Here is a 17,573-nt window from a genome sequence, read left to right as displayed (position 1 = left end):
CCAGCTTATTTCCAGTGTATCATGTAATACCACTGAGCACTGAGAATATTTCTTTCAGAGTTTTAAGGCGCTCTATATTGGAGATCAGTACTGACGATCCTCTTGGCCTGTCTCCTGCCACCTTTAAAACCACCGTTTTATTTTGGTCACTAACTGTGCAATATTTACTTCTTACTCATTGTTGAATATTTTCCATGCTTGTATGAATGCTTCCATGCATTATGTATTTTTTATATAATGGTGAGAAACTAGAAGACGTGAGAATTACTTAAGTGAAATTCTGCAAATAAAGGACATTGTGATTTATTCGTGCTGAGCTTGTCCCATTGTTTTTAGCAAGTAGGTTGACAGGCCTTTAATACATAAATTACATTAAGAGAACTTTTAAGTCAGGTGATTTGCGAGGCTGAGAATGCTTTTTTTTTTTTTTTTTTAATTTCATCACAATGATAAGACCTCTAGTTTCAAAGACAAATTTTCTAACTTTGTGTGTGTGTGTGTGTGTGTGTGTGTGTGTGTATTTGTGTGTTTGTTTTGGGGGTTTGGTGGTTATGTATGAGAGGCCATCAAATAGGAGAGCCCTTGATAGCTGAAACAGTTGTACGGTGGCCTTGACCCCTGAAGAAGGAGGGCCTTGACCTTGACCCCTGCAGGAGGAGGGCCTTGCCATCGGACAAAGGCTCACAAGGTATGTGAGCAACAGAAATGTTTAGGGTGCTGAGAGGCAAGGGTGTCTGGCAGAGCCCGACCTGGGTTTGCTCAGGGTCTGCCTTGGAAATCTGCCTTTGGTATTGATGTGCCAAAGTTCCTGCTTAGCACTGTGGTTTGTGGACACTGAAGACAGACCTGGAACACACCAAGCTGTGGATTGATGTTGTGGAATATTAGTTAAAGATGGGTTGCGTTGCATTTGTTTATGTTGCATTTGTTTAACTCTGTGAAGCTGTGTGACTTTGCTCGCCTAAAACACCTGATTGGTCTAATAAAGAGCTGAATAGGCCAATAGCAAGGCAGGAAAAGTGAGGCTTCCAGGCAGAGAGAATAAAGAGGAGAGTCCAGGGAAGGGGGTGAGGAGCGAAAAAGGAGAGGACACCAGCTGCCAGTCCACAGCCAGACACGGAGCAAGATGGAAAGAAAGAGATACAGAATAAAGAAAGCTAAAGAGCCCAGAGACAAACGTAGTCATGGAGAAACGGGATAATTTAAGTCAGAAAACCTGGCTAGAAACAAGCCAAGCTAAGGGAGGTCATTCATGAGCAAAGTAAGCCTCCATGTACTTACATGGGGACTGGATGGCGGGCACCCAAAGAGTGAAAAACAAAACAGACAACTACAGATGGAGGGTGTGGATTCCATGTGATTCTCCACGGACAGTCTTCTGGGTATGGGGTGTGTCTCCTCATCTTTGTGTGGGATCAGACTCATCTTTTCCACTGGGTTTAGGGTTTGAAGGAACAGAATGTTTTAGCCTTGCAGCCTGTACCACATTGGTGCAGTCTTGGGAGCTCCCTGACCCTGGCCTGCCAGAGGGGAGTTGAGTCCCAGGTGTGATGACTTTTGATTATTGCTTGTGTCTCTGGTCCTTGTTTGCCAATCACAACCTGAGCCTTCCCAGAGACTAGCTATTGGAGGAAAGGCATCTTGTTCCATCTAGACAAACAGTTCAGCCAGATCTGCAGTAAGCAAACACCAACCTGTGAGTGATGTTGGTGGAGGTGGTAAGCGCATGGGTGCTTTTTCCAGCTGTGTGTGTGTGTGTGTGTGTGTGTGTGTGTGTGTGTGTGTGTGTTGAAAAAGATTAAAACAACAATACCTTGGGGTAAAGTCTCCTGAAGATACTGCTTAAAATTCTAGTCCCTTCCTCCTTCCCTTTCTTATGGGTCAGTAGGGCCAGGTAAGGCCAACAATGGTATTTATTTAAACAGCTCTGCAAGTATTCCTGGCACAGGTAATTACCCTTGAATCTCAAGGAAAATAATGAATGAAAGCAGGAAGCCCTGCTCAGCAATACCAGGAAATTAGCACCTACTCAATCCCAGAGTCAATCCCTTGAGTGATGACCTCACCCCAGCTAGGTGTGAAACAGGCCCCCAGACCTTAGCACAATTGACTCCATGATTGAAAGTACCATTCAGACCATATAACACAGCACATCACCACCCACTAAAACAAAAACAAAGACCTACTCCATCAGAGTCCATAGTTGTGAGAAAGTCTGTGAATGTGCTAAACTTGCCTTTTAGCTTCTGTAGTTTTGCTTTTGGCTAACTGTTCTTTTTTAACTGAAGTATGCCAACCTAGGATGTGACTTTCATGTTTATGAGCTCACCCTGAGGAAGCCTTCATGTTACACTGGGATCCTGAAAACCCAGTGTAGTCACTGGCTGGCTGGCTAATAAAGACTTTCAATTGGTTTAAGCCCATGTCCACTCAGTCTTCTCTGGGCAACACAACAGGGCAGCACCCTCCGTCCAGTAGTGTTCTGTCCACTTTGTTCACATCCGGCCTCTCCCTTCATGCTCCAGGAACAAACAGATGCATCCATACCATGCCATCTTTGCTTGCATTTTTCCTGTGCTTCAAATGCCCCCTCTTCCTACCTTCCAATCTCTACGCTCCCTATTGTCTATCTCGTGAGCACAGCCAGTGTGGACCATCTTCACGTAGGCTCTTCCAGAAGGCCTTCCCAAGACAGGGCCAGTTATCCCTTTCGTGTGCGTGGCTTTGGACTTACTGTGCGGCTTACAAGCTTGAGTTTCCGGAAGGGGCTGCTGTGGTGTTGACCAATGCCTTTCCCAGTGTTCTCGAGACTTTCCCTAGCGTTCCTTATCCACCATTTAGGGCTACTGCTTGTTCTCTTGGCTGAGCAGGCTCAGTGATCAGCAGGATGTCTTGTGGAGGATTCTTTTTATCTCCAGTGTAGCGATTCACGACATCAGAGATGGATTTCCCGTGATCTGGGTTCCCAATTACCAACAGTGAACCTCCCCGCCAATCTGCAGTGGGAATGGGCTGTTCTTGGCTGTCCACTTGACTATGTATGTGATGAATTAAAACCCAAGCAGCTGGGTACACCTGTGAGGGTGTTTCTTACTTAAATCTTTTGAAGTGGGGAGACCCACCTTTAATCCTGATCCTTCGAGGTGGGGAGACCCACCTTTAATCTGGGCACACCTTCTGCTGGCAGCCTAGATAAAGACAGAAACCGGAAGTTTGTCCTTACTGCCTGCTTGCTCTTGCTGGCAAATCTGTTCCCTTCACTGGCTTTAGAGCCTACTTCTCTGGGATTCTGGCAAGTACTGAAGACCAGCTGAGACTGAACAACTCCTGGATTCTTAGACTTTCCTTTGGTAGACAGCCACTCTTGGGCTAACTGGACTACAGCCTGTCAATCATTCTAATAAATCCCTCCCCTTTTCTCCCCCATATGTGTGTGTGTGTGTGTGTGTATACATACATACATATATTGCAGTACAGCCTAGCTTCCCCAACTGTCATTGATGTCTTCTTTAGCCTCATGATCCCCAATACCAATTCCTAACCCAACAAAATATGTAAGCAGTAATTCATATGATTTTCTTGGGTATTAAAACAGTCCCTAGTCCACACCATAACCATGTCCCCATCTCTTCCATTGGTGATGCAAGGCTCTCTCTGGAGATGCCCTAATGCTCCCCTGTGCAGGGAGGTCCAGATGTCAACTCCTGCAATCTCTTAGCAGCTCTTGCTGGATCCTGTATAACTCACAGACAACTATGAGCTGTCACCATCCCTTTGCCTTGTCTGAGGCTCTGGTATGGAGGGAAACTTGGAAGCCCACTACCCTCAACCTATAGAGATGGTCTCCAGAAAAACATGGTCTGTCTCATGGCTTACTTGGTCCCAAGTACACCTCTTCTTCGCCAGGATCCACAGATGCACACTGAACTATAGATAGGGAAGGTACTGCTCTCAAGGCTGACCTGGCTGGGCTCGGGCAAGTGGGGAGAAATTGCCAGTGCTCTTGGACTTTGCACATCCTAGGAGGGTGTGCGCTGCAGAGAGAGGTCAGCCATGGCTGCCTTATTCCCAAGAACCCAGTGCCCTCCAGGCCTCCAGCTCCACTTGTGGCTTTCAGATGCTTTGAAGCAATGGGTCTTCTGTTTCCTTCTCCTGGGGGCCCCAGCTCAAAGCAGTGAGGATTAGCTGACGTGATCACAGTCGGGCAGAGGGCTGGGGCAGTCACTGTGGAGATCACAGGGGGGTCCAGGCCTCTTCTTGCTATCAAGTTTCCAGGGCTTGCTGTTCCTCTGGGAAGTTTGCATAGCTCCAGCCCCAGACTTATGCTCCGGAGTGTTTTGCTCTCTAAAGGCTGAGCAGGGCCACACTTATCTCAATTCTACATGTCCAAAGGCCCACTTCAGATCTACTGGTTCCTTGGTTTCTGACAAACTGGCCAGTCATGGAGCAGCTGAGTTCCAGGGATGTGAAGAAAATGTCCTGTTGTACACCGCAAATTGGTGCCAGAACAGGCTGGAGCCGGGACCTCCAGACCTTATGGCTAGTTTCCCGTCTGCTTTACTATATATACATATACATACACATACATACATACATATCTCCAGGTTGTTGGCTCCACTGGCATAATACCACAGGGCTATGAACCTCTGTGAGTAGAGTCCTGGGTCCCCTTGGAAGTTGCATGGCCCACAGCTGCTGAGAAACCTGGGAATTAGGAGCTGTACAGGTCCAGCCTGGTACTGTCTTTCATTTCTCATGGTGCACGATTGGATGGTGATGGCCAAGGAGTTCCTCAGAGTAAACACGTGGAAGTTGGTGGCCTGGGGGCCTCATTTGGTTCAAATTTTCGTAATTGGACTCTTGAGCCTGAGATCTGCAGACAGGAGAAAACTGACTTACCACCCAATTTTTGGTGAGGTCCTTGACTTCCTGAGCTGTTTCTCAGTAATAGGTCAAGGAAGACACCGTATGGGAGGCATTGGAGTCAGATCCAGCAAGGCTGATTAATGTAGGATAGGCAACAGCATCTCCAACCATGCTCACCATCTCTTACAAAGTAACTTTGTCAGGGACTTCAAAACCAGCTTCATGTCTCCAATGTCCCCAGGTCTGACTGCTTTCCAAACACCCACACCTCCAACCTCTCCCCTCGCCTGTTCTAAGCACACCACAGCCCTTTCCCTCACTCCCCTCTTCCCCCCTCATCTCTGTGACCAGGACTTGGCTCCAACCTTGAGTGTCCTCTTTCCCTACTTTACCCTCAGAGTTGATGTCAGGACAGAAGGAACAGCAGCCTTCCTCTGGGTCTCCCTCCAGGGCCCCTCTGAATGTGACTTCTCACATAGGACCTCAAAGCATTCCGACTTCTACCTCACTCAGAATCACCCCCAACCTTGCCTGCCCACCCCACATTTCCATGCCTTCCTCCCTCCCACATCCTGCCTGACCTTTGTATTTGCAATTTTCCCCCTGAGCCATATATCCACCTTGGCCACCCTGGCTCCAACATCAGGCATGGTCTCTTCAGGGATGTGTCTTCAGAGAAAATATCCTGACTTAAAGGAGTCCCAGCCAACTGGCCACACACCAGGGCTCTGCTTTATCACCTGGTTCAAGTCCTGTTACAACTCAACAATCTCAGATGGTCTTGCTATGTGGTCATGAAAAGCTGTAAACCTTGGGGTACAAGTTTGGATGCTTTTTCTGTCTCTTTAGCATCCAGATCATTGCCTGCCATACTGCAGGTATTCAGTAAGTATTAGGTAGTGATGTGACTTTGCTCTCGTGTATCAATAAAGGAAACACACATATGACAGGTTATCAAGACTTGAGCAGGCAGCTGGGGAGACTTGGGTCCCTCAGCCAGCACCAGGCAGAGCCATCTAGCACTAAGTTCTTTCTCCTTCAACATGGGCCTTTACTAGGGTAGACACCAAAGAGGAAAGAATGGACCCTGGGTTAATGCCTTTCTAGATCCCCCAACTAAGCCAGGTTTTTGGTGATTTTGTCTGGGAAGCAGCAGTAACCCAGGAGAAGCAGTCTTCCTCCAATGGCGTCCTTACAAGGCCAGCGTTTCCAGAATGCTGGAAGAAACAAGAGGAAAACAGCTTGGTGCTTTTATTTATGGTCATGGACACCACGCTCCTTGTGTGTTGAGTCAGGGGAACAAGCCAGCCTGGCCTACTCTGTCCCAAGAATGGTGTGCTGGATGGAGGCGCAAGGTGTTTGGTTATGACACAGGTCCTAGTCCAGCCCTACTACCCTAACTTTGCTCTAAGCCTGTTCTTTCTCCTCATGCTACCAGTTCTGAGAAACTGGCATCCCTGGGCCAATGAGACTAGACAGGGGTGGGGCGGGAAGGGCAGTAATCGCACTTACCGTGGAGGGGTGTCCTGCGTGACCAGGTGATCTGTGTGAGGGACCCAGAGAAAGCAGCTGTGACTTTACACTGTAGCCTCCAACCCACCCACCCCACTGTGAGAAGGGGTCCCCAGGAAATGTGCAGCAGGCAGCCGAGGGATAGCTGGCTGACATGGCCGTGAGCCCTTATCTGATAGGTGAATAGGCGTTAACTTGTGGGTTAAGGGAGGTCCAACAGAGCAGAACTTCCTTTCTGAGGGAGGGCCCTACCATGCAACTGTGTTCTGTTAAGTTTGAGAAGCCAGCAGGGTCACAGCAGGGTTAGCAGCTGGGGCACTGAGACCAGTTCTGCTCTTCATCCCTGGAGAGCGTGAGGCTAATGTCTGGGAGCACTGAAAGGCTCCGAGAAGCAACCTCCGGGATGCTCATCAAGCAGATGTTCCATCAAGGTCAGGACAGCAGCATGGGGAGACTTTCTAAAAGAGGTAGAGTTCCCCAGCCAGGAGTGCCATTCATGTCTTCCGAGCTCATGCATCCTTACAGACTTAGTTCTCACCTCACTTATTAAAGCCTCAGCATATCATCATGTCCTCTGCCTTCTACACTTTCCGGGATCTATGGGAGCCCTTCTGGGGCGGGGGACAGGGACGGGGCCCCACTGGTACTGCAAAGCTCTGCAGACTCAGTCTTCCACGTGCTGGCAGGCAATCACATCCAGGCATCTTTGAGTCCTCAGCATCATGGTCCATAACCCCAGGGCCTCAAGATGCTAGTTACAATGTAAGGGGAAGCCTGAGGCCTGATGTTTATGGAGCACGATTTGTGGTCTGGTGTTAGGTGTTCTACAGCTGACAGGACTGGGTCACTATCTGTGTGACTGTGCCAAAAGCAAGGTACTTTGCAGTGCCGTGGCTCATTGCAAAGAGCCTTAGGCAGATCCCACCTCTGGAGCTCCAAGCAGAGAAGGAACTGAGCTGGTGCAGTTGGAGAAAGGATGCTCTGATGTGTTATGCCAAGGGGACGGCCAGAAAGGAGAGCGAGCCCCTGTCCTCCCCCGGACACCCACCCAAAGCTGGGTTGCACCCACCTAGTCGACGGCGGGTGGCGCGCGCACCCATAACGCCAAGCAGCAGCAGCGCCTTGAGGCCCAGCGCCCCGAGCAGGAGTGCCAGCGTCGAGGTTCCAGAGGCGCCATGGAAGCGGAACAGGTAGACGCTGGCCTCCGCGTGGCCCAGGCTATTGGCTGCCGTGCACGTGTAGCGGCCATCACGGGTCAGCGCGGGCAGCTCGGCGGTCACCTGGTAGCCGTGAGCCTGGCCCGGCATGGCAGCTGTGCCGTTGCCCAGGGCCGGGCCCGACCAGGAGAGGGTAGGCGGGGGCTCCCCCTCGGCCGTGCAGAGCGCGCGGAAGACGTGCGCGGGGCCTGGCAGCACCGAGATGTTGATGATCCGGGGCGCAGCTGCGGGGGAAGAAGGCAGGCGCGGGTCACCCGGCAGAGGACAGCGCCCCGAAAGCGTGAGAGAGGCGACGGCTTGGCAAGGCAAGGAGTGGCGACCCCCAAGCTGGAAGGGTAGGGTAAGGGAGCGCCCAAAGAGGAGCAGAACACCTGGGCGCCAGGCTGCCCGGGTCCTATTGCAGCCGTGGTCTTAGCAAGCTATTGCCTTCTTTGCCTCAGTTTCTCCGTGCGTAAACGGGTGATCACAATTGCCTTTGTTTTACGGGGTCCCTGAGATTTGGCAAACTAAGACTTGTGTGTTGCTTAGACTGCTGGACTTTGCAGATGGTGCTCACCCAATGGTCAGGACGCAGGGAGGGCGCCAGCTGCAATAGTTCTCTAGGCATAAGGGATGTGCAGGGGGTGGGGGCAGGGTGAGAAATTCTTCAGAGGGTGGCCACGCCCCCTACTGCACCCCTGCCGTCTTTAGGATTACTGGTTGCTTGATTTTTCTCCCCTTCCTTGCCAGCTACGGGTGTTTATGAGCATCCGGACACCACCTACAAGCCCCTGCCCAGCCTTTCCTAGGATCTGAATTCTGCATTTCTACCAAGTTCTCGGGGGGCCTCCCTGGCACCTAGCACAACAGGGTTGTGGGGAAGTTGGGTCCTACGCCCCTTGACCGCCAGCCCGCCTTACCCGTCACGCGCAGCCGGACCCCGTGGCGGCTCTCATAGCGGTCGTGGGCGTCGCCGGCAAACTCCACGCGGCAGAAGTAGCGGCCACTGTCCGCCAGGGCGAGGCGCTCGACGCGCACGGACAGGTCGTTGCGGCGCGGGTTGCCCAGCAGGCGGAAGCGGCCCTGCAGGCTCAGCGCCGTCTGGCACAGCTCGCTGCCGCGTGCCACGGTGCACCGGAACACCTGCGGGCCCGCGTACGGCTCGCCCGCGCGCCAGATGGCCGTCAGCGGCCCGTCGTAGTGGCGGTGCGGGTGCGTGAAGGTGCAGGGCAGCATCGCCGCCTCGCCCGCCTCCGCGCTCACCTCCGCTGGCACCTGCATGGACCAGCGCTGCTCCGGCGCACCTGCTGGCCAGGGACACATGAGACATAGCCTGGGGAGACTCGGTCCCTGACCTGTGGTGGCATCTCCTCTCCCTGTTACCCGCCCCCGTCCCCGAGGGCAGCAAACACCAGGACTCAGGCAGCGCTCAGTTCCCTTCAGCTGGAACTCCATTTCCTGACTTTAGAGACATCTCTCTAGACCATGACTAAGAGAAAGGGGACGGGATGGAGGTTTCTCCAGACCACCTCATTCATGGCGTGTGACCTAGTTGTGGATACAGCTCTTTAGCATGTCTCCCCACCTGAAACCTGAGTAGTTGTGGAAACGCTGTGATATCCCAAGATTACAAGACCCTTAAGATGGTGAAAATCACTTACTGTGCACCTCTGTGTCGAGCAAATCCCCCAGAGCATCTCTCGTAGTTCTCACAAGCGAGCCTACAGATAAGCATAGATACCCTGTTACATGTTAATAAACCGAGGCACAAAGTTAAATAATTGAGGCCACATCCAGGTTGAGGCAAAGCCAGCCTTCAAGTAAGACATTTCTGGGTCCACAGCCGGTGTATTAGTGCCTTGAAGGCAAAAAGCTGTGGGTTCAGTTGAGCCACTAAGTTTCCTTTGTAGAGGAGAAACTGGGGCCCTGGCAGGGAGGGGACAGTGCTTTGAGACACACACGTGTTGAGATGGCAGGAACAATTTCTTTAGAACCAGAGTCAGTCCAAGGGAACTATGTCCTGGGCTGGCTTCTTACAGGGGCAGTGTCCAGGAAACACTAGACCAGAGTGGTGGGCTCTGCATTCCCTCCTTGCTCTGTGGAAAGGGTCATTAGACTCACTAATCTACCCAGTGAATAGTCTTCCGGATGTGGAGTTAAGGGTTGGAAGCTGAGCCCTGCCTCCAGTTCACCCAGGGCTGGCAAACCGCAGGGCCCTGTGTTGCTATGGCTTTGAAGGTGCAGGTGCTCAGCCTCAGAGGCTAATCCCAGGGTGGTACCTCTCTAAGAGGCTCAGGTGCCTGTCTAGCCAGTGTCCTGGGGCACAGTGCACAAAAGGGACCTTTACAGGGAATAGTTAGAATTGTGTTATACACAGTTCCTTTATAAGCACCATGCCATCTGCGCTGAAAGCAAAAAGACGGGGCAGAGATTGTTAGAGATGTGTAAATGAAGGCAAGTAGAAAGAGAAAAGGCCAGCTCCCCCAAACCCCCATGCCAACCCAGCGCTCTTTGTGGCCAGTTAGCGTCATTGACTTGGGTAGAAATACCCTCAGGACACCACTGGTAGGTGGCCCATCTCCCATGGAGCCCACATGCCTGTGGATGGGCAGGGAACTCCTGCACAGAGGCACTCCAGACCTGCCATTGCGGAGGGAGCATGTACATGCCCATGCTGGCGCTGGCAGGAGCTTACCATGGCTAGTCTCATTACAGGGGAGAGGCTGGATCCTTCCCCTGTGCCTTCCCCCTTTCCTTTCCCTTCAAACCCTGCCCCAGGTGGCCCTAGTGTGTGGCTTCTGCAGAGTGGGGAGTTCTTATGCCCCTTGGGCTGGGCTGCTGCACCTCCAGCCAGGTCCTGCTGTGGGCACACAGCCGGAAGACCACAGCTCCTTTTCATAACACCTGCTTTGTTGTTGTTGGGTTTTTTTTTTCCCAGTAATCTCTTTGTTCTGGACAAGTTGAATTACATGTTTGAATACAAGTGGAGGGCTTGACATTTACCCTTAGTAAGAACTTGTTTGTTCAGTTGTTGGGAACCAAAGGGCTGCTTTTCAAGTGTGATGAAACTGAGGATGGTGTCCATCCCGTCAGTACTTCTAACTGAAGAAAGTTTCGTCAGCCGGTCTGTCTGTCATCTATCTGTCCTTCTGACAATGTAGTGTGAGCTGGCCTGGAATTCGCTGCATATTCCAATCTGACTCAAACTTAGTCCTTTGCTGTAGCTCCTCGAGTGCTGGACTACAGGCGAACACCATTATGCCCTTCTGATTTTTTTTTTGTTGTTGTTGGGATGGGGTCCTACTATGTGGTTCAAACAGACCTTGGGTTTGCAATCCTCCTGCCTCCTCTTCCTAGAAGCTGGGATTATGGGTGTGCACCCTCAGCCTCTGCCTCAGTTTCCCTGTGCTTCCTACCCTCCGTGACCTTAGCCTGCTTGCTCTTTGCATCTTTTGGGCCCCCGGGGTCAGACACTGATTGCCTGTGCCTTGTCTGCTATTGTGCATTCATCAATCCAGCAAACGAGTATTGGATACTTCTGCACTCCATGCCAGATGCTGGGCTATGAGCTGTGCAGACAAAGATGAGCAGGGTACCCTATCAGCCTGCTGGAGCTGGATGAAGGAAGATCAGTGAACATGTAATTAGGCTGCACTCTGCCAGATGCTCTACCAAAGGACACAAACAACATTGTCTTTGTCTGAAGATGGTTCCCAGCCCACTTTCACTCACCGGCTCCCTCCTATTCAAGCTCTGTTCTCTGTGGAATCACCCCTGTCAGAATTCTCTTCTTGGAGTCCCAAACCTGTCTCTGGCATCTCTCCCCTGTACCCTGGGGTAAAAGGGGTCAAGCTGTGGGGAGGATGGGGGCTGCCGTAGAGAGTATGCGCGGATTGTGTATAGCAGGCAGGAGCTGTGGAGTCCATCAGAGAAGAGGTACATGTGTGCAGAGCCCAGAGAATGTAGGGAATTCCACTAAGACCTGGGGCGACAGTCTGTGCACAAGGGACAGGAGAACCAAAGGACCAGCCATACGGTGTGCCCCCAGAAGACGCGTGTGCGTGTGCGTGTGCCTGTGCCCCCAGAAGACGCGTGTGCGTGTGCCCCCAGAAGACGCATGTGCGTGTGCGTGTGCCTGTGCCCCCAGAAGACGCGTGTGCGTGTGCCCCCAGAAGACGCGCGTGCGTGTGCGTGTGCCCCCAGAAGACGCGCGTGCGTGTGCGTGTGCGTGTGCCCCCAGAAGACGCGCGTGCGTGTGCCTGTGCCCCCAGAAGACGCGTGTGCGTGTGCGTGTGCCCCCAGAAGACGCGTGTGCGTGTGCGTGTGCCTGTGCCCCCAGAAGACGAGTGTGCGTGTGCCTGTGCCCCCAGCACCCAGGAAGAGGGGTGATGGGAGTGCACAGGGAGTTCAAGATACATGGAACCCTGTCTCAAAACACTGAGAAAGAAAGCGTGAGGCAAGGGCATCACGGGGCCGAGAAGACACGATGGAGGTCAGACTGCCTAGGAAAGGGGTGGGTCATTCCTCATCCCATTTAAAACACACAGCAACCCCATGAGATGCCATCACTGGCCCGTCTGTGAGAAGGGCATCTGGGACTTGTGGATCACAAAGTGACTTGGCAAGGCCAGTTGGTGACCAACTCCTGACAGCCTTGGCTCACCTCTGGTGGTTTTACCTCCTGTATTTATATTCTTACCTTAGCCTCCAGGCTCAGTTGCTTAAGAACAGTTGTAAAATATATTTTCTTTATTTGATTAAACAAAAATAAAATAAGCCAATACAAACAATTTTAAAGTCCAAAGAACCAGGTTTTTTCTTTCTTATTTTCTTTTTGGCTGCCTTAGTATTTTAATGTAATGTTTTTTTGGGGGGGGTGAGGATTTTTCAAATCAGGGTTTCTCTGTGTAGCTTTGTAGACCAGGCTGGCCTCGAACTCACAGAGATCCTCCTGCCTCTACCTCCCAAGCACTGAAATTAAAGGTGTGCAACACCACCCCCAGCCCTACCTCCCCTTTTGGATTTTAATGCAGTATTTTAAGATGCACTGAAATGCAGCATTTCCTTGCTACTTCCCCAGCTTTCTGCAGGGACTGCACAATACATTCAGAAGCTTCTTAGCTCACACAGAAGGTTTGCAAGGCTCTTCATCTGCTCATTGCCTGTCCTGCCTTCGGCTGTCAATAGTAACATTTAAGGTTTTAAAGGTAAAAGCCTGGGGGTGGGGCTTGCAAGAAAACCAAAAACAAATATTTGCCTTGAAGTTTGGGGGAAAGTTCCCTAGCTAATACCACAGCAACACTCAAAGTGGACATGGGCAGGCAGAATTCCAGGTCAGCGTAGTGAGGGCTCTGCTACCAGGGGAGGCAAGGTGGGGATGTGCTATTTCCATCAGCTTTGCCATGAGAAAATGGTAATAGAGGCTGAACTTCCTTACTCTGAGTTCAGGCAACACTCCTCTGTGCATTCCGCCCGGATCTGTATTCTGCCATGAAGTATGATAAAATATGACCTGAACGGCAGGCTCGGGTAGGGTTTGCTCTAACAGAGAGAGCCCTCCACCACAGGCTTCCTTTTGGCTCCCATTGGCAAATATGTACTTCTTGCTCACTTTCTGAGCACACTCAAAGGAGCGATGCTTGGACTGTCTCTTAGGCAGACTCTTTGGATGGACCCGCCCGCCCAGAGGGTTCAAGGTGAAGGTGAGCAACCTGAGCAGGTGTTGTCCAGAGAACAAAGACATTTGGTTTGGCAGAGATCCTGGCTCCTCGCAGCATCCGGTGACATTTACCATTGCCTCTGGCAGCTCCTGACTGCCTGCTAAGAAGTGGCAGGGATGATCCTAGACTCAGAATGTGACACTTTCTGCATGCTCTCTCTGCCTGCCTTAGTGCTTGGCAACTTCCAGGCGGCAATGGGAAGCCCACCCTCTTCTTGTTGCCCCAAGTATCTGTCTGCCCCCAGGGTGGGCCACCCTGGATGATGGGAGCATGCCATCTTTGGCATAGCTGAACCTAGGTGACCATTCTGGCTCTGGTAAGGAAAATATAAATTGAAGAGCTACGAGGTGGCTTCTGCTTGTAAGGCCATTTAAGGTAGCTGGCATTCACCAAACCTGGAGGGAGTCCATGGAAACAGCGAAACCACAGAGCAGAAGTGATACAGTAAAAACATTGTTTACAGGAGGAAAGCTATAGAGCTATGACTCACCAGGACCTTGTATCAGGCTGGGTGACAGGTGCTCCGCTAAAAGATAGCCTAGGGCTGAAGTGACCAACCTATAGTGCCCTTCGGGGGAGGAATAAAACCCTGAGGGTTCTGACTCATCATGCTCCTGCATCAGGCTGTGTACCAGGTACACATGAGTGGGAGGTCACTGTCCTCAATGTTACCTCGTTTCAATGGTGCATCCCTTGGATGGAGAGGCAGGGGCTCCAGCCCTGGCTCTGAAATTGACTGTGGGAACGTAGGTGAGGGTCTATGCTTGTTGGCTTGCTCGCTCCTCCATGAAATACTATTTCAGGGTGTTCACTCATGCGAATGAGTCTAAAATTCTGGCTGGCTGGGCATGACAGGTCTCACTGCTGGGATACCATCCGTCCTGGAGACACAGTCAGTTCCTGGTGATGACTGCCCACCTGGCATTATCTTTCCACAGCTTCTAAAATGTATGTTCCTAGTCCATAGGAGGCTGAAGCAGGGAGATCAAGATTCAAGAGTCAAGGCCAGCCTAGGCTAAATAGTACGTCCTAGGCCAATCTGGATTACAAGATAAGACTCTCAAACAACATAAACAGCAATTAAGAAAAGAACTCACCAAAATCTTAAAGCTACATTTGGGTAAAATTGACAGCCCATAAAATATTTTAGAGCTATGTCTAGTTAAAACATTTTAGGTACTTAAAAGTAAGCCACACCAACTAACCAGCAAACAGCTCCTAGACAAGATGTTTTCATCGCAGCTTACAGGTCCCCTGAAGCTTCTCGAGTGCCCCTCAAAGTGACCATGCCCTCATAATTGTGATGTGGTTGGGGTAATTTAATGTACTACTCCAGAAGTAGGAAGGGAGAGGAACCCAGCTGCAGACGGTGAGCAGGGAGAGTCGAAACTGGATCAGACTCGGAAACCTTTGCTTTGGCTGCAGCTGGCCAAAGATTCCCACCAGTCCCTCGGTGATAAAGGAGGTGGGAGTCTGTGCGGACCACCTGTGAGGTACTGGCATAGTCACACTTACTGCTTATCAGTGTGTGTGTGTGTGTGGCGGGGGTAGGGACCGGCCCCCTTCAAGCATCTTCTGATGTTTCCATAATGGTTGCGTTAAAGGTCTCCAGGGATGACCCAGACCTGGAAGTAAACCTCCTGGTGGGGAAAGGGCCAAAGAATGACACGTAAAAAGAATCAGACTGGCGATGGTGGCCTTTACAGAATAGCTCTCCATGGTTTGAGGGCGGGGTGTGGAATGCTGTCAGGTGGGCAGTCATATGGACTGAGTGAACATCCAGGAAGGATGGCATCGTGTCAGATGTGAGAACTGCAGTCTACCAAAGACTTCTGTCTCTGTCCTCTCTCCCCAGTGCTAACATTTCTGGTAGGCCTGGAGCCAGCCTGAAGACCCCAGTTATCTGTAAGGGGCTGTTTTCCTCAAAACATGGGCGTGCTAGCAGGGGTTCTCAAGAGTGGCCCCAGTGGTCTCTCAGGCATGGCAGTACCCAGAGGGTCAGGTTTAGGGACCAAAAGCTATGTTCAGCCTAGCCATCAGACTTCACTAACGGGGTACATTGCTGTTCACGGACCGTGTCCTGCCCGGCTCTCCTGCCCTTCCACTCAAGTTAGCCATTGTCTCTTTGACCGTGTGGGAGGCAGAGCAGCTTGTCAGCGGAGGAAAATGTGGACAGCAGGAAAGCTACCCTTTAACAACAGAATGGGTGAGTCTGAGGGGTGTGAGGGAAGGCTGGGTTAGTCTCTATTTCTCTTCAGAGATGCCCCTAGTGCTGTTTCTCCAGCCGTGTGGTTGTGATGTGTCCCAGTCATCTGAGCTAATGGGGAGGTAGAGCCTCAGGTTGGTCCTGGCCTGCAATCAGTGCCCACCACAGGGTGTTGTTCACGTACCAGGTCCCTGTCCTGCTCTTCAGGGTGGTTCTGGTTCTGCTCTGCTTCTGTCCTTCTCCTAAGTAGGGCTTCCTCAGGTGAGCAAGGTTTCCCACAATGCTTGCTGGCAACAGCAAAGACCTTCTTACTCAATCTTCCCATTTCCTCCTGGCTGCAGTGATCTGGCCTGCTCATAGCTTATGAATGCCAGGGCTGGTTCCTGAAGTTTGCACCTGATATCAATTTCTGTGTCCTTAGCAAATCACAGATCTGCCTGTCCAGGTCAGGGCACGATTAACCCCTTAGATCCCACCCTCACAGAAAGATTTAAGATTTATGAGTTGGATCCCCTGACGGGGGGAAACAGCCATTACCGATGCCCACCTCTACCCCTGTGGGATGGCAGGGTATGAGCTGGAGCCCCACACACCAGGGTGCATCCATCAGCTCCTCCCGGTCCCCGCACCAGCGAAGCTGACTTGATGACTCAGAATGCTATGATGTTGGCATGTGGCACCTGGTGGTCACACATGTGATGGCATAGACACTATTTAGAAGTAGTTATGGCAGGCTGTCCCAGGCTGGGGTTGGGGAAAGGACTGCTTGGGAGAGAAGGGCTTCTGGGCATTGTCTTTGCCATTTGTCCTTGCTACTCTCAAATACCCTGGACACTGGCATCTCCTGAGAAGGTGGCTGGCAAAGGTGAGTTTTGCTGCCTGATATTTCTGATTCTGAAGGTCGTGGATGAAGCCAAAGAATTTGCGTGTTAGCTTATGTGCTCGCCTGGTTCTGAAGCAGGTAGGCCAGGCATCCTTGAGAAGTTTCCACTCACCCCACAACGTCCCTGTTAGCACGTTAGTGCAGCCTCTGTCATTGGCCTGATCCCCCACATAGAACCATCCTTATCCTGTGCCACCACACCACAAGATTGTGGTGCCCTTGTCTCTCCTTGTCCCTGGGGCAAGTTGGGTGACAGCAACCCTCAAAATGTGTCCAGAGCTGGCACTTTCTTCCTTATTTTAGGGATGTTTCCCCCTCACAGCAAATGGTAGGGACATGCCCTTTGTATAGCGGTCAACACTGAGGCACATGAAATCAGGGCACTGCCCAGGACACTTGGAAGCCCAAGACAAGGCCAAGATTTGGTCCTCAGCCCTCTGGACCACAGCGCTCTAATACATAGCTTTTCTCCTGCATAGATCTGTGGGCAAACTCAGCTGCTGAATTTTGAGGAGAGAAGACCATAGCTAAGGCCTTCTCTGTTCTGGGTCAGATTAAGTAGGGAAACTCACCCATCTGGAGGACACATGCCAAGCAGGCCAGGAGTTGGATGGACCTTTCCATGCTCTGACGTCTGGAGACCCAGCAGCCTCTCTACCCTGCCAGGCCACCACAGAGAGCCTTCTTAGGGGGTGTGACAAAGGCAGGTAGATATGCTATGTGCCAAGTCTGCAGGCCATTGAAGTCTAAGCAAGCTGGAGGAACTGGCGAGAAGCGGCCAAGCAGCCAGCAGTGTGATTAGGCAGAACCCGTGCACTTTAGTCATGTGGAGAACAAAGGGGAAGCCCTGGCGTGAGTCTCCCAGAAAGGAACCAGGGAAGCAGAGGGAAGAAACAGGGCAGCCCGTGCCCCCCCTTCCTCTTCTCAATCTCCCATCTTAAAATTTTAGCATATCACGTGGTTTTGTCTCCCCGGCCCCCTTCCTTTTTCTTTTTTGAAAACTATTAATTCCTGCAGAGGCTTTGTTGAAGTGTAGAGGGGCCTGTGAAAGTAGTAACTCAGTGACGTGAGGCTGTGGGAGGTTGTGAGGGATTGCCAGAATAGAATTAGACTAGCATGGACTGGCAGACAGTTCTGTTTGTGACCAGAACCTTCTCCAGAGGGTCTGCACCTTGAACAGCATTTCTGAC

At 51.5% G+C, this 17,573-nt stretch overlaps 1 protein-coding gene across 1 annotated transcript; it reads right to left on the bottom strand.

Annotated features, from left to right (window-relative positions):
- Positions 1 to 4,746: 4,746 nt before the first annotated feature.
- Siglec15 (sialic acid binding Ig like lectin 15) lies at positions 4,747 to 17,007 on the bottom strand. The gene is made up of 6 exons (XM_051202107.1): positions 16,956 to 17,007; positions 9,236 to 9,295; positions 8,495 to 8,878; positions 7,448 to 7,819; positions 6,379 to 6,409; positions 4,747 to 4,873 (listed from the first exon to the last, which is right to left on the bottom strand). Exons 1-6 carry the CDS (start codon positions 17,005 to 17,007, stop codon positions 4,747 to 4,749), a joined length of 1,026 nt encoding a protein of 341 aa, XP_051058064.1.
- Between the last annotated feature and the right edge of the window lie 566 nt (positions 17,008 to 17,573).

This window comes from Phodopus roborovskii, unplaced genomic scaffold (assembly GCF_943737965.1).
Source record: "Phodopus roborovskii unplaced genomic scaffold, PHOROB, whole genome shotgun sequence".
Taxonomy (NCBI): domain Eukaryota; kingdom Metazoa; phylum Chordata; class Mammalia; order Rodentia; family Cricetidae; genus Phodopus; species Phodopus roborovskii.
The sequence above is the reverse complement of the archived record's forward strand: the minus strand, read 5'-3'. Positions and strand labels throughout refer to the sequence as shown.

Excerpts from the sequence above, each read along its gene's own strand:
- Siglec15 (XM_051202107.1), bottom strand. The coding sequence starts at position 17,007 with ATGGAAAGGTCCATCCAACTCCTGGCCTGCTTGGCATGTGTCCTCCAG. Across the intron at positions 8,879-9,235 it reads GCTCGACACAGAGGTGCACA|GTGCGCCGGAGCAGCGCTGG; the intron begins GTAAGTGATTTT and ends CCTGGCCAGCAG. Across the intron at positions 7,820-8,494 it reads GGTCCGGCTGCGCGTGACGG|CTGCGCCCCGGATCATCAAC; the intron begins GTAAGGCGGGCT and ends CTTCCCCCGCAG.